This window comes from Centruroides vittatus, unplaced genomic scaffold (assembly GCF_030686945.1).
Source record: "Centruroides vittatus isolate TY-2023 unplaced genomic scaffold, ASM3068694v2 contig_549, whole genome shotgun sequence".
Lineage (NCBI taxonomy): Eukaryota > Metazoa > Arthropoda > Arachnida > Scorpiones > Buthidae > Centruroides > Centruroides vittatus.
Genome location: NW_027122325.1, coordinates 2,502,056 through 2,520,043, shown reverse-complemented (window position 1 = coordinate 2,520,043; position 17,988 = coordinate 2,502,056). Strand labels below are relative to the sequence as shown.

The 17,988-nt window shown below is 33.0% G+C and overlaps 1 protein-coding gene across 1 annotated transcript in view; it reads left to right on the top strand.

Annotated features, from left to right (window-relative positions):
- Positions 1–224: 224 nt before the first annotated feature.
- The window catches only part of oaf (out at first), a 39,840-nt gene continuing 22,076 nt past the window's right edge, over positions 225–17,988 (top strand). Inside the window, exons 1-2 of the mRNA XM_067274469.1 lie at positions 225–670; positions 13,217–13,351. Of these exons, the coding sequence (XP_067130570.1) occupies positions 476–670; positions 13,217–13,351 (330 nt within the window). The 5' untranslated portion in view covers positions 225–475. The remainder of the gene's footprint in view (positions 671–13,216; positions 13,352–17,988) is intronic.

Here is a 17,988-nt window from a genome sequence, read left to right as displayed (position 1 = left end):
ATAAATAATTAAAAGAATAAAAAGTTATACACTTCCATAATTGAATAGCATCGGCTCTGGAGCTCGTCTTTTAATAATTAAACTAGAATGTAGCTCTTAAGAAGGAAAAAAAGGAAGCTTGTTTTTGTTCTGACATTTGTAATTTTGATTTTTATGAATTGCAGTTGAATGTGCGATAGGCTATATTAAGAAAGTTGACAGTACGTATTGTTATCCAAGCAGATATTGCCACTGAAATGATGACGTCATACTTATCTTTGTTTTTAAAAAAAACTGATGTGACGTCACGTGTGACGTTTAGGAATGACGTTGATCATTCGCTGGTGTCAGCTCACTAGCTCCGTCGTTGAGTTTATACGAAGATGGCTGCGGGATGAAGGGGAAATTTGGATGGATTCGGGGGTGATGATGACGATGTTGATAATGAAAAGGAGATTAAAAGTAGTAACTAATCGATGATTTGTACCTTTTTAACATGCATCATTGGTATTGTCTTTACATCATAGTAATGGTTGGATTTGTTACCAGCCAATTAGTAATCAATGTTAAAAACCAAGGTGGTGATGTTTTACAAGAAACAATTCAATCAAACACCACCGAAGAAACCATCATTTTGGAATTTCAAAAACCTGAAGGGACCTTTGTAACACAATTTATTGACTTTAAAGCAGTAAGTATTTTCAAATATTATTTATAAATTTGATAATCATACGTGATTTGGACATTGGTAAAGGCAGACATGCTGATCAAATTAAAGCATTCATCAAAATTATCTAACTAATAATTGTTTTATTAGTCCTTCTCTAAAATCTTTTACTTCATTTATGCACTGCAAGAATTAAACCATGAAAGTAACAAGTCACATCATACATAAGGATTTTTTTTTTTTAATAAGGATTTTTAAATATTTATCATTTAAAGTTATCGTATTGATATGTTGACAAAGTTATTTTAAATCAAATTGATATAAATTTATAGATTCCATTTATTTCTCCTAGTTTAATATGTTACCTGTGTTGCTTTGAGTTAAACACAAGACCATTGAATCAAATTAGACTGATGAAATGTTTGATTTCATCATTGCTTAATTTTTCCTTGTAGTAACACAAATAAATTTAATAGGACAAATTTATTTCTAGATGCAACATTTTCTGGATTTGAAGGTTTAATTGTTAGTTAATGTAATAAAAAAACAAATCTTATTTTAACAGATAAGCATAATATGGGGTTCACCTCACTGGGGAAACCAGGAAATGCCAGTGAGTTTTGTCAAGGAAACCCTTATATTTGGTGTAAAATCAAGGAATTAGTTCATTTTTCTTGAAATTTATAAACACTACGCTATTATTTGTAGTTTAGAACAAAGGAATTTTTAAAGCTAATGTTTTAAAATCATTTTGCATTATCTGATGTTATGTGCATGTGCATACAATGTAGTCTTATCAGATGATATTGTTTTGTGTAAGTACAAACTGGAAAAACTAAACTTGATCAAATTAATTTAATGGGTATATACAGTTTTTGTTAAATTATAATTTTCCAAAAAATTCTACTTTGAAGCATGTGTCACATATGTAGATTATTCAGTTTTGAGTATATGTCATGTATATTGATAGTTCCCAAATAGTCTAATTGGTTTCTCACTAACTCTACTTACATTAACATCTCAAATATGTATTAAAATTATAAATGCTATTTAAGTATTTTAAACATGGTACTAGTGTATTGTTTATAATATCATGCTTTGATTAATCATCAGATATGAAAAATTTTTTAAAAAATCTTTTTGCCATTTCGTATTAAGTGCTAATTCAATCATATGCTTTAACAGTATTTCTTTATATCGAATGTATTCCTTCAAAATATTTTTATTTAAAGATTGCAAATTTCAGAGTCTGACTATTATATACAGTATGTGAATGTATATTTTCTTCAGACCAGATTTAGACGTTTGGCTGACAGCTAAATATTTTTTCATTATTAATTTTTATCTATGTTTGTTCTAATGTATTGTTCCTGTTTATTTAGGGTGACTAGATGTCCCTGGTTTTGCCTGTTTTTAATATTTGATTACAGAATAAATTTTTGAATAGAGCAATTTTGTTAACCTGCTTATATGATAACACCAATTTATAGATCAATAAATAAATAAAGTCTAAAAGAATAACCAAAATTCAGTAAGTTTTAGACCCCATTTTCACTGATATATGCCTCTGGTTCTGTTGTAGATGCTATGGTTTGTCTAGTTTATTGGACATTTATCATTGTGAACAAGTTGTGTTTATAATGATCTCCTGTAAATTGTGTTGGCTGTTGAAAGCAAGAGTTGCAAAATCTTGATGCAGTGATTTGAGCTAATCATATTCATTGTGAAAATGTTGGATTGGTCAAATATATGTTTTTCAAATGCAAGAGTTATAAAAACATTTGGTCTGACATTTTATTAATTTTAAATAATTTTCCTGATTATATATTCTTTTTTATTTTTAGTGTTTTTTGTTTTTCTTTGTCCTTTTGTCCTTTCTCTAAGACTTGTGTATTTTGCTAGGCTTACATTGGGGCAATCATGTGATGAGGGACAAGACCCAACATAACCAGGACAGAGACCACCCTCAAAAAATTTTTGAGGTTCTCTACTTGAATTCACTACATTTATTTGCATAAACATTATAAATTAGTTTGAATTTGTTGGTATAAATAAAGGCTATAAATCATGTGATCTTATTGCCAATAACAATTTGTCATAAATCTATGCAGGATTCTTTAATATTGGTAAAAGGTATAATATATTTTGATGAAATTCATGATGTTGCTGTCTAACTTTGCCACTGCAAGAACACTATGTGATTCTATCAATATATTGCATAACTTGTTAGCAATTTGTTAGTAAAAAAGAAATATTACTGTATTATTATGAAAGAATAACATTTGGCTGAAAATTTTTCAAATTACTCTGCTGAGATTTAATTTCATTTTGAATCAAAAATAGCATGTAAATGTCACACTACAGAAGACTTCATGAACCATCAATTCTATTAGAAAATTATTGTTCTATTTTGTTTTAACAGTTTAAAGTTTTGTAATATATGTGTGTAAGATTTGAAAGGAGAAAAGATGAGATGATGAAAATGCTCACTTTCACACATAACTGCCCTCAGCCACATTTAGTATTGCAGAATTCTTGCTGTCTAGTTATGCTGCAATGCTGAACTCATTTCTAATTGCTAATTAACACTTCTTACTGCTAGAATTCTAACTAGTTCATTCAGTTTGTTTTGTCTGTGCTAACTTCTACTGGTGACATCATTGTTTTTGTCTCCATATGTTTTGCAACATGGCTGCTCATGTTGGACTAAATATATTTTATTAGAATGGTCATAAAGTTGTTATAATTTATCATAAAATTATGATGATTGTCATTCACCAGTTTTACACAGTCAGTCTAACTTGTTAACTCAGCACTGTTCAAGGATACTCAGAATACTTCTTATCTCTGCCTTCCTAGCCAATTTGATCTCTTGCTTAGTAGTCTACATTACTGAACATGACCCCGGTCTCCCTATTTCTTGCCCTTCCTGTCAATCTTTTTCACAGTTTTTCTTGTCTTCAGATCAGGTGGATGCTTCATTGGGACCTTTGCTTCAATAATCCTAATACTATTAAAGCTAAACAATTGCAAGATTGTATTGGACTATATTACTACTACTATTATCAGGTTTTGGATGTTTATACAGTCATTCTTGGTTATAACGAGTATTAGGGGACTAGCAAGATTTTCTCATTATAACCATTACTCATTATATTCATGAAGAGCAGTGACATAACTAGGGGGAGAATGGATGGGCTCAAGGACGACGCCAGCCAATGGGTAAGGGGGGCAAGATGATGTAAATTGATAGAGGATACGAATTGTATGTAGGTAAAATAGAAACGATTCATAAAGTTTTAATCATTTACTATGTACCGGAAAAGAAATATCTCAAATAAAACATTTTCTTTAATTTACAAGAAGCCTAAGAAGATTATTTTAATTAAAACTTAGCATTTAAATAACTTTTTCGAATTTCTAGGGGAGGGCAACTGCCCCTCTGCCCCTCCCCCTGGCGACGCCCTTGGATGGGCTGCTTTGGACACAAACATGTAGGGAACTCCCCACAGCAGCAAAATTACTATAACAGATGGTGGTGACACATGACATTTAAGCTCTGCCCGTTTGCTATGATGAGGAGAGCTGTTGGCTGGCACTACAGTGGAACTTCGCTTAACGAGCACCTCGCATAATGAGCAAAATAAATTGTAAAAATTTGCCTCGCTTAATGAGCGATGTTTTACATAACGAGTGAGGAGGAGAGGGGAAGTCCTGAATTGTGCGAATGCGGCATGCTCCATCAGTCTGTGTTTAGCACTTGTTCCGGTAGCATCTTAGTGTCGCTTGCGATCACATATTTATCCAATCTTATGTTCACACATATTACTTACAAACATCAACAACCATAGCCCATTATATAATAAACATGCCAAATGATATGCCAAATTCTTGGGTCATTAAATTTTAGAAACGTCTGAATTAAAAATTAACTTTTAATAAATATAAAATATAAATACGACTTTACAAAGTTGGAACTTTGTCTTGTCTTTACTTCCGCCGTTCACACCATCAGCAGTCCTTTAGAATTCACAGTCTCTCGGAGACGACCTTTCTTTTGAGGCTACTGCCTCCGTAAAAGAATGTAAAACACGTAAAAAGTGTCCTCTGGTGTTATTGCCACAGTTAGTTTAGAAATGTGATATTTTAACTGTGGCAATAACACCAGAGGACGCTTTTTACCTGTTTTACATTCTTTTACGGAGGCAGTAGCCTCAAAAGAAAGGTCGTCTCCGAGAGACTGTGAATTCTAAAGGACTGCTGATGGTGTGAACGGCAGAAGTAAAGACAAGACAAAGTTCCAACTTTGTAAAGTCGTATTTATATTTTATATTTATTAAATGTGAATAACACCGGCCATGTTCTGTATTTAATTTTTATGTAAAAATTAACTATATATAATTATTAAATTTAATATGAGATGGAAACATAACTGCCTATAACTGCTCTAGTCAAATTAATTAATTTCTAATATTTAATTTTAGACTTTACATAACCCAAGAATTTGTAATATCGTTTGGGGCATTTATCAAACATATTAGCTGTGACCTTTTTTTTTTTCAAATTGAATTCTCATGGTTCATTCCACGCTAGAAGAAAAGATGATGATGATTGATGCTCCTTAACAGTGTATATTGTACAATTTTTTTTTTTTTTTTTTTGAATAAACGTTATACAAAACATTTGAGCATTTTTTTCGGCGTGTAATGCATTATCGTATTTTACATTAATTTCTATGGGAAAAATTGTTTCACTTAATGAGTGTTTTGCATTATGAGTAAGACTCTAGAACGAATTATGCTTGTTAAATGAGGTTCCACTGTATATTTAGAATTAAGCATTATTTACATTGATTAATAAGTTGAGTATGATGTAGATTGAGTTTTACTAATGACAAACAATATCATGTGACCTTGGAAGTCTATTAGACTAAAATCTTTAATATTGATTGGTTGTATGGACTAATGGTTATATATAAATTACCTCCGTAACCTTTGTTTTATTCCAGTAATATCTCAAAAACAACATTTTTGAACAGCTTGACTGTCTTGCTTCAGGTCAGTTGTGTGTGTTCCATTTAGAATGTTTGTTCTTTTACATTTGATTTGAATTCAAACTTCAAATAGTTTTGCAATTTACAAAATTTTAAATTTAACCTAATTACATTTTACAACCAATGTACTTTATTTAATTTTGTATTAACATCCTATGGGTTAATTGAATTATTATAATAATCTTTGGTCGGGGTTATTGTAAAAAGCTTTCCGAGTATGATAATGAATTCACATCTTGTATGTTAATGCACTCTCTCTTCAAGCCTGTTGTCTTAGATATTTCTAACATCTCAAAACATTTAGTTTCTTCTCTAATGAAACACTGTTTAATCAGTGCTGCTTGCTCTAATTTAGCTTCAATTCCTGGCTCCAAGGCATATGTGGATAGTACTGTTGTTTGTTTTTTTTTCTCAATATCATATTTGTGTTCTTTCCCTATGCCATGTTGAAATTTTTCTCCGATGCATGTCACTTCACGTTGAATTTTTGTTGATGTTAAGCCTAATGAAAATTGCGTGTTTTGGAAAAAAAATAATCATGGCAATTGTATTGTCCAAAATTATTTTTGGTACTTGTGAATCTTTATCCCAGATGATGGTGCTGCCCTGGCGACCAACATCTCAACTAGTACCTGTATCCCCTCAAAACAAATTGACTCGGCCAGTTGACTTACCAATAGACACGTGTTTTCCAAACCTTTGTGAGAAAGAAAAAATGTCTACGATATACAATTTACCATGCACCGAGGAAGAATCTATATTGTTTTTTCAAGAGAAAGGTATTTTACCTAGTGTAGTGATCCATCACTTAATGTAACCGTATTTCTCTCCGCATTACAGATGTTAGATTTTTTTTTTTTGTCGGGTTGTATTTTTTGTATAATTCGTATAATTTTGTATAATTTGTTTTTGTATTCGTGTCCGTTTTTGTTTGTGTCGGGTGTTCATCTTTTGTGTAAACTCGCGGGTCTCTCATTGGTTATGTGAAAGTTGACGTATGCAAGTTATGACATCAACAATGGTATAAAAGGGAGGAGCTTCACTGGAGACGACACCTATTTGTTGGCCTTCGGACTGAACTCGTCGGAGACCGTCGTGTACGATAAGAAGAGAGATTGGAGACCGTTTGAATGTGTGAAGCAATCCGCTTTCATCCAAGGCCTGCCTGAAGTCACGTGTATGAATTGGGTAGATATTCCTTATTAACTACAAAAGGACACATGTAAGACTGTTTTGTTAAGGTTTTCAATTTGTGGTGTTATAAAATTTTTGTTACCCCACAGAGAGGTAATAGAATAGTTTGTAAATTCATGCTCATGTTATCTAGAATTTTGTATGTATATAAATAAGCCTGTAGGGTCCAGGAATAAATCTTTGTTAATACCTCACTGTATGAGAAAGTGTGAAGTCCTTTGTTTTTCTTTATATTGTATCGCCTGTTTCCCAACCTTGTACCCTGTATACCCAGGTATATCAGGATTGTAACACTAGTGTTTGAATATGCAAAAATGGCCATGAAATGATGTTAAATGTATCTAAAGGCATTTGAAGATGCACTATTAGTAGCTGTGATGTAATGATAAACATCTGTTCCAATAATTGGTTTAGCAGATCGCGGATACCATTTTTAACAGTGGTACGTTTTATTTACCATTGGACGGAGGAAGTAACGTCTATAAAGTGGTGTCAAAAACATCTAAATATTTGCAACAAAACAACTATAGACTGGAATAGTTTTATGAGGGAGGTATGTGTTCTACATTTGTTGAAACAACCAAACAGGCGAATAGGTGGTCCTGGGAAAATCATGGAAATCGACGAAACGCTTTTCACAAGGTGAAAAAGCAACGCTGGAAGGGTTCTTTCACAACAGTGGATATTCGGTGGAATATGCCGAGAAACTGGTGATTGTTTTCTCGTTTCAATTCTGAATAGAGAAGCAACCACACTAATGACAAAAATCGTGGAGCACATTGAACAAGAATCAACAGTTTATTCCGACTGTTGATGAGCTTATGGGACAGATGAATTAGAAAGAGCAGGTTACAGTCATTTTACTGTAAATGATAAATATAATTTCATCAACCTAACAATGGGTACTCACACTCAAAACATTGAAAGACTGTGGGGATCCGCTAAGTGGCGCAACAAAAAACAATGAGGCACAGCTCGCCATCATCTGGAGTCTTACCTTGCGGAGTTTATGTGAAAGAAAGTCATTGGGACAAGAAAATGCTTTTGAAAGCACATTAAAAGCAATTGCAGAAATATGGCAGCCGCAAACTATATGACAGTAATTTGTAATAATGTACAGTACATGGCTATGTAAACATGTAATATACTTTAAAATAAACGATAATTTAAACTAATTTAATTGTTTGCTAACTTTTTCTTAACATTATTGCAAAGTTTTAATTGAGGGTGTACTATAGATTACTCCCTATGGAATTTCAGGACTTTGATTATATATTTGAACTCGGGACCGAGACGAGTTCAACGGTACCCTATTTTTGGACCAGAGACGAAAAATAAAAAAGTTATCACACTTTTTAAGTTACCATACTTTTTTAATGCTCTCATGCAGACGGCACCATAGTTGCTAGTATTGCCATCTTGCGGTAAAGTCTGCAAACCGTGACGTCGGACTACGGTCATCTCCCGGAGCGTTAAACACGCGATACGAGAGCGGAGAGAGCGACGTGACTTCCGATCATCGCGCGATTGCCATTTCGGTTAATGCTACTTATGGCAGTGAACATGGCAGCCCGACTGATCTCTCGTATGGGTGCCACCACACGCCGCCATGTGCTAAACTAGTGATCGATTCACGGTAGTTCTCGAACAAAGCAAAAAAGGGGGAAACGTCTACTAAAGGCAATTTTAACGGCAAGCCACGCGACTTCCTATCATCGCGCGATCGCCAGAAAAAAGTATGATAACTTTTTTATTTTTCGTCTCCGGTCCAAAAGTAAAGTATCGTTGAACTCGTCTCGGTCCCCTGAGTTCAGATATCTACCCAAACACACGAAATTCCATAGGGAGTAATCTATAGTATATCCTTAATTGACAGCATTATTGCATTATTGCAAAGTTTTAATTGAAATAACAAAGTTAAGTTCATTATGCGTGTTGGTAGGTTAGCCGACCAACTTAATTTGTTTTGAGGGGATACAGGTACTAGTTGAGATGTTGGTCACCAGGGCGGCACCACCATCTGGGATAAAGATTCACAAGTACCCTTATTTTTTTATTTTGCACAAACAAAATAGACATATTGAAAAATGTAAAAACAAAAAAATTATATATCAGAAGTTAGTTTTAATATAAAACTTATGACAACTAGTGACATCTATTGTCAAAAACATTCCGATGCAGAAATGAGATATCTCGGGTGCACCAGTCAATGTCATTATATTTTGGCCTGAGATATTTTGGGAATACCACAGAACAGGTTAATCCTACTTCTATGAGATCTATTTGTCAATCCAATGTAAATTAAATCCCTGTGAAAAGTTTCATCTTTTACTGGTATACTATAAACTCTTGGAGCTTTGGTGCTATCTATGATATCATTATCATTTTGCAGCATTTGATATATAATACTGCATCTTTTGTATGCCAGCTCCTTTCCTCCATTGTATGTAATTTCTTGTATATTGGTGTCATCTCAGACTTCATCTTCATTGCTTCATCTTTGTTCTGCCAAACTAAGCCAAGTTTTAGCCAGTCTGCCTTGGGGCCTTCTGATTGTCACGGATGAATGACAGTGAACTCTACATTAGTTTCCATTCAAGAGAAGAAATTCTTGACTGGAATTTTGTAAGCATTGCCTTCCAAATAAATGGCTTGTTATGTGACTGTCTCAGTGTTGACAACCACATCCACATTGTATGTGCATTCCTTGTTCATATTGACAAGAAGGGGAAGGTGAATCCCTCTTCTTGTCAAGATGAAAGACTGTTTTCCCATTGACAATTTCACAAAAATTCACTTTGGATTCTGGAATTGCAGGATGGAATTGAACACTGTCATATTATTTTTTTGGTTGTTGTAAAGTTTCTAAAAATCTTTCTAATAGTGGGATATATATAGGATGTTTTAATTATTGGGGGACAAATTAATTTCAAACTGTTTTAACTTCTTAATGTGAATGGTTACATTGAATCCCTAAAAACAGAAAGCAAGCAACATATACAGTGGGTGATCAGTTAACAAACAGTTGGGTCTTGGAACGGATTATGTTCGTTAACCGATCACCCACTGTATTTTATTTATTTCATTATATTATACTATTAATGCTGTTTTATAAACTAATTTCAGAAATTAACACATGCAAAAAATGTTGAAAGCCAATTCTTTAAAGTTTACATAAACACTTTAAATATTAACAACACACTTATTGTTGATTATAATATATATACAGGGTGACAATAATTAACCCATACAAAGTTTGTAGCAATGCTGCACCTCAACTTTTTTACTGTCACCAATTTACATACTATTGTTTAATTCTCCATGATTTCCTGCCCATGTAGATGTACTTTCGATGTAATAAGAGTTAGTTCTTTATTTTTTTAATGGTGTCGAACAAATGTTATGCAATTTTGGAGCTATTCTGGCAAGGAAAGCATCAGTGTGAAATTGTTCGTCTGCTCGGTGTTCCAAAAATGACAGTCTCAGATGCAGTTCGGCGATTCAAGGAGCTTGGCCACAATGGTGACCGTCCCGGACGTGGAAGAAAGCGCACTGTCAACACGTCTAGGAACCGCAAGATTGAGTATGTGTCAAAAAACATCCCGGAGGGAGGGGGTTAGGCTCGTATTTAAATATTTATATTATTTTTAATATTTATATGTGCAATTTATTTAAGTAAAAATTATTTTATATATTTTTTACTTCTATTATTTCTAAACATGAATCCATAGTAAATTTATAAAATATTTGAAAATTGATCTGGCATCAATTTTTCAGCGACCCTCCAAATATTTTTCACGACTTCCACTTTGAGAATCACTGTGTTATAGTACCCAGTTTTTTGCTGCTCACCTTTCTAATATGTGTGAAATTGTATTCAGGAGATAGGAAAACGGAAAACATTTTCACTGTCCAATAAAGCAGCATATTCGATAATCTTGCATTGAATGGATTCCGATGATGCTGAGTTAATGAAATTTCACTGTAATTCAATTCAGTTTAAAGTACATAAAAATATTCAACAAAGCTTTTGATGTCATGTATGTTTCAAAATCTTTCATCACAAGTTTATTAATTTTAGTATCAAAAGAATTCTTAATTTATAATCAATATCAGTATATCAAACAGTACATATCATTTGAAAAGTATGAAATAAATGTGATCATATATTTTCCTTTGAACATTTTAAAAATCATAGTGTATATTTGTGTTAATAATAATAGTAATTTTACAAAATGATTATCATTATTATTATTAAAATTATAGTAAAATTTTTGTATTTTACAAAATACAAAAATTTTAAAATATTAAGTATAATAATTATTATTATATGTTTTAATATTAAATTCTAATATGGTATTATAAATTAAATGTATCATATATATTTATTCTAAGCTGCACTTTCTTGCCATTTTAATGTCCTCAAAAATCAGGTGCAGTGTACATTCAAAGGTGGCTAAATTTTACCTGAAAAAACAATTTTTTAAAGTAAATCTATTCTGTACCATGTCTACTATCCCCTGACCTAATTTTTATCATCATCCAACCAGTAGTTTTTATTCAGGATTCTTTTTTCAGAAATGATTGTCGATCTGCCATACAATAATATTGGATCACTTATTTTGTAGTATTTTTAATTTTTTGAGGTGTACTCCCATAAATAAATAGGTTATCTATGGTGGGCTCTACAGAATATGCACATATATATATATATATATATATATATATATATATATATATATATACAGTGGTGCCTCGTATAACGTACGCTTCGAATAACGGACGCTGCAAACAACGGACTTTCTGTTTGGCCGTTACGTAACTCGAGCAACGGACTGGCTGCGAACAATGGACTTTCTGTTTGGCCGTTATGTGACTCGAGCAATGGACTGGCTGCGAACAACAAACTTTTCGGCATAATTGGCGACTGCTCCATGGGTGCGTTAGTGTTTTCCTAACATACTAAACAAACGTAACCAGAGACGTAGTAGCGGAGCTCTGCGTCTCCGCTACTACGGGAGTGCGCTGCTGTTTGTAGGCATTTAGGAACGACGGTGAAAGAAAGAAAGATGGCAGCGCTCGCACTATCGATAGTATCGTGATGGAGGAATCTATAATTCTAAAATATGAGCTTTTAAAGGCAAAAGAAGAGTCCCAATTGTAAAATTTAACCATAAAATGGATTATTTGTTGAAAGAGCATTCAAAATAGCCACGAAAAAAATTAGAATGCCGGCTACCATTCGAAAAAAATTCGTAAAGACACTTACATCACCGCGTGCACTAACTTGCGTTTTCACAATTTTTAAATTTTCATTCCTAAAACCACATAATGGACCCGAAAACGAAACTATCTGAGCCACGGAAGACGCCATGTTGCTTTTTACCGTAAACTACTGCTACAAGCGGCCGTTTTTGCCGTTCGACAGCGCGCACTCCCACCAGAATTTAGGAACGCATTCCGCAGAAATTTTTAAACGGATGTCACTCGCGCAGAGTTACGTGGAGGAATAAAAGAACGCACCCCATGTTCATTTTTTTATGATACAGTACGGTTATTTTATGCTGCGGAACGAATTAGATGTTTTAATATGTATTTCTATGGGAAAATGCGTTTCGTATAACGGGCGTTTCACTTAACGGACGTGCACCTGGAACGGATTAAGTACGTTATGTGAGGCACCACTGTATATACCTTCTTTTAAGTTTGTCTCATTGTAGTGAAATTGTGAATTGGTGATAATCTTGGGCAGTATAATGAGTCAACTTCAGTCACTTGATGTTTGCATCAACAAGTCTTTTAAGGACTACATAAGAAAACAATACGAAAATTGGTTACATTGACAAAACTATGCTTTAAGTGCTTCAGGGAAAATAAAGAAGGCAAGCACTTCGAAAATGGTGGATCAGCTGGAAAATGTTTCCAGTGAAATAATAATTCATTTCTTTAAAAATATGCTTCATTATAAATGCGATGAATGGCACAGAAAACTTAGTTTGGGAAAATGATGATGCCAACATTGGTTTCAAAGTCAGCTTTGGTACAACTGATGAATCATTTGCACAGTGTGATAGTGAGAGCAATTAAGATTTACTTTAAATTATGTATTCAAGATTTTTTTAATAAATTAATTCTTCACTCCCTGTTACTTTTTTTAACCTTCTCATTTTTTTAACTTTGTAAATAAATTTTGCTACTGCTATTTTTTCATGAAAATCAGTTCAGAAATTGAGGTGCAGCTTAGAATTGAATAAATATTATATTTTAACTTTAAAGATTAAGTTGTTATTGTATAGAATATAATGTTGTAATATCTTTAATAGGAGGTACAAATATTTAGAGTATTGGTGCTAGGAGAAGAAGAGATGGGACAAAGCCAGTATCAAGTGATGTGCTTTGTTACACGATTTAGTAAAAATGAATTTATTTCTGCTGATGCAATGTCTAAACTTAGACAGGTATTTCTTTTTGTTAAATTATTTTATAAGTTATCATATTATATTAGTCATTGATTAATGTTATGAATACTGTATACAAAATACAAAGTTGCTTAATCGAAATAGTAGGGAACTGCTATTGTATTTGTAACATTGTATTTAAAAAAAAATTTATTTAATGAAAACACATACTAGTGTTAATCTTCTGTTTTCTGACTTATGCTATACTATGTTGATCACTATAGTCATTTCTGCTTAATTTGAAATGGTTGGGACCTTGAAAACAGGGCTTCAAATTAACTGATTTCAAACTAAAAGGGTAATTTTTTTAAACAAATACAGTACCTGTACAGACTTTTACACTGTTATACAGACCATCTGTGCTACGTATGGTACCAAAAATTCTGTTAAAAGCATTTTTAAATATTTGATTTCTTGGCTTCTAATTGGGCTAGAATCAATCTGCTTTTTTTTATATTTTTTATCACAAACATATCATAGTTTACAATTATTATACTTATAATAAAAACACATTGAAAGGAATTATTTAAAAAATTTGAAAAAACACATTTTAATTATTATTTTTAGATATTTACTGCATTAACTACTGTATTTAGATCTGTTGTTTCTCTTTAAAAAAAAAAAAAAATTAAGTTTCTACTGTAATTAAAACTATTCTTCCAAGAAATCCAGGCAAAGTCCAATTTTAATGTGGTAAATTGCACTGCACATGGGAGACAGATAATGTCACTTTACACACAGCTGTGCTTAGAAAACTTCAATACAGATAGTTCAAAATGGCATACAGTTTAATGCATTTCCTATAAAGTCTATAGAGAGTAATCTGAGTTAGGGAAGTTGAGACTCCTAAATATAATTACAGTCTACTGCAGATATGGACATGAAAATTACACAGTTGGTAGTAAACATCTAAAGAAAATAAAAGATATTTAAAATTTTAAATCTAACATGTCTCACTTTAGCATGCAGAGAAAATAAAAAACCATTTTAAGAGCTGCATGTAGATGATACAGTATTTATCGTGTTTATAGATCATAAGAATCCCAAAATCAAAACTGAAACTAAATCTGTCATTTGCCAAGCTGAAAGGTATTTGCCAACAACTGCCAGGAAAGAAGTTGATCTTCCTGAAACAAAAATAAACAGTCTTCACCCAGCCCTACCAGCAGATAAGAAGTGTTTTTACGGTAATTTCATTACTGTATTCACCGTGTAGTCTTTGTATCAAAAATGCTGGCAAGAAAGCACTCATAATTAACATTAGCAAAGAAGTTAGAAATTTTGGTGCAGTAGATGATGAGGAAACAACTAAGACTATTTCTGTGTTAAGAAAAGAATACAACATTCCTTCGAATACCCTCCACATATCTGAAGAGCAGAAGTGCTTTTGAATCTGCAGCCAGAGAAGGACACAACATTCATGGAAGAAAGCATGTTTGAAGATGCCAGGAAGCTGATTTGAATGAAGCCATTTATGAGTGGTTTTGCACTGTAAGAGCAAGAAATGCTCCAATTTCTCGCAGTATGGTCAAGGAATATGCTGACCAAAAGATTAAAGTGGTGGGTGCATACTTCAAAGCTTCAAAGGGCTTTATCATTTTCAAAAACTTCATTTTTTTTAATTGCTTACTGAATTAAACCTTCACATTTAAAGATCAAAAGTGTCAATCTGGAAAAAGTCCAAAGTGTGGGTAACAGTTTTGCTTAGTTGCGATACTGATGGAAGCAAGGCGCTCACCTCGTTTATTATTGGTTGGTATGGGAAACCTTGGTGTTTCAAGGGAATTTCTCATATTCCATGTGAATATGCTTCCAGTAAAAATGTTTGGATGACTGGCAAGTTATTTCACGAATGGTTGCTTTGACTGGACCAAAGAATGATGGTACAAAAGAGGAAAATTGTTCTCCTCATGGATAGATGTATGGCCCACAATCAAAGAGAAGTCGTATTGGAGTACATAAGGTACATTTTTGCTGCTGAACTCAACTGCTGTACTGCAGCCATTGGATAAAGGAATAATTCTCTCCTTCAAGCATGCTTATTGGCAGCATTTAGCATGCTACTGCTTAAGAGAAATTAAGTGTAGGAATATTCAAATTGATGCTGCAAGAAAATGGATGGTTTTTAATTTGCTTAGAAACATTGCTTCTTCCTGGGAAGCCATGAATCCTGATGTAATTAAAAAACTGCTTTCATAAAAGTGGTCTGAATCACCAGGAACTGGAGGTGGTTACAGATGATCTTGAATGTCTCAAATGGGAAGAATTCTCTTGCAAAGATGTGTAAGGAAATTTTGAAGACTTTGTCAAATTGGATAATAGACTAGAAACTTCTGCCTCTCTTATTGAAATTCAGGAAGAACCTTGTCAACAAGCAAAAGAAAGCAATAACAAAAAGGAAGATGATGAACAACAACAGGTAAATGAAGAAGAGAAACTCATGTCCATTGGAAGCACTACACAATAAGAGTTTTGGATGCTTTAATTGCTTGTGTGAGGCCCTTGGCTGGGATGAAAACATTCTTTTAACCAAAAATCGAAACAAAAATGAATCTTGATCTTCGCAATTAATTAAAATTAAGGGAATTAAATTATAAAGGAAAAGGGGAGAAAAATAAAATTATTTTATTATTAAAATCATGTGAAAAAAAAATTAGTAAATTAAATTTTTGTAAGACAAGACAAGGAAAAAGGAAATGTTAGGTGTTGAACAAACCTTGTACCTTAGCTAACGGAAGATGGTGTCGATTGTATTCATAAACAATCATCCTTCTGGGGAATCAATCTGGTCCAATTTCACCTGGTAACAGAGAAAGACCAATCTGCGATTGAGAAAGGGAATTAATAACCAATAAAGTGACGATTTGTGAGATGAAAAGGTATTTAAGCCCAGGCTACAAGGACACTTTGTTCTTTGTCCTGGCATCTCGCGAGGCTATGTGTGCTTCCTGCAAGGTTCCATTTTCATTCTTTGCTGATGAATCCTCCTAAAGTTATAGACCTTCGTTGAGATAAACTTTGGACATTCCAATCTGCATTTATCAGACATCATTTCCTATTTGACAACTGGACTTAGAATGCAACATCTGGTCAGCGAATGGAAACCACCTTATTCACCAGACTTTTCTCTTCTTTGAAGACTACACTCTGAAGTATACTTAAACCTTTTGTGACTATGAACTTTTTGTAAGTTAAATTGTCTAATAAACAGATTGTGTTGTTTGTAAACGAGGCATCAATCTCTGACTCAATCGCTCCCACGTGACATTGACTGTTACCACTCGGCTGTCCGGATGGCAATGGAGACAATAACGATATCACATATAATCATTATTTTTTGTTTTGAAATCTCCCCCCCCGCCGAGGCCCCCTCACACTTGCAAGGATGTGCATCAAAGCATTTTTGAAGCATTTGACAAGCTAAACAACTTTATTCACTTCATTCAACTTCTTTGTTATCAGCCCAGGATGCAATCAAAAATAGACAGTTATTTTAAGAAAGTGTATATTATACTGCATTAAGTTTTACAGTATTATCATTTATATATTATTTATATTACATATAACAAAGTGTAATTAAAAATAAAAAATTCCAGCTAATTTACTGTGTGTTTTTTAATTGATGATGATTTTTATCACGTAAAACCTGGAAAAAACATCATCACTGGGCTTTATCAGTTTCCCTTCTTAACAAAAATGTACAAAACAAATGTTTTTAATTTAATTTTAATGAGATTAGTTGGCAGTGATATCGCATGACCTTAATAAACGTAGATGTCTCAGATTTTGACTTAGTTTACATTTTGTTTCTCCTACCACACTGGAGAATTTCCTGTAAACAGTGGTTGGATGTTGATAGATGACACTTTAGTGTCATGTTACTTCAAATTTGTGGAGAAAAGACCTGCTTTGAGACTGAAATTCCACTTTGAATTAACAGAAAAGTGAGTTTAAACTAAACAAACAAAAACATTAGGAATTGCCATTAAGTCATCTGGGGAGTCACAATTGCTTCGAACTAAATACTGTTTCAAATTAAGTGGGGATGACTGTAGTATTTTCTAAGTTGGAAAGCAGAAGATTAATGAAAAAACACTGAGCCATTAAGATGACATACAGTATATTGGTATGTCATATTTTTTATCATTTACAAATGTGATCAATAGCTTTATTTAATTAATAGAATCTGTAATTTTTTTATTATGTTAATAAACATTAATTTTTTTTACCAGTCAAATCTCTCTCTTTTCTTAGAAATAGTATATTAGTATGTTCCTGAAATTTACAATGAAAAATTAGTTGAGTCAGTTAAGCAGATATGATTAAAGCCTGGACTTCACATTACCAGAATTGGCAACATAATTGTAAAACTGAAAGCCAAACTGACAAAAACTTTCAGTTTTGGAACATTCAGTTGGACAGAAACAAGACTGAAAGCAGAGTTAGAAATTATTTAACTTTTCCATTTTCATTCTGCGCTTCTGTCGTACTGTAACCAGTAAAAATGTGAGGATTTGTGACACATAGTCATGTGTAGTTTGAGTATCATAATGGCAGAAAGTGTAACTAAAAGGATGAAGAAACAAATAGATTTAGAGTTATTCATTGAAGAAGTCAGGAAATACAGATGTCAATAC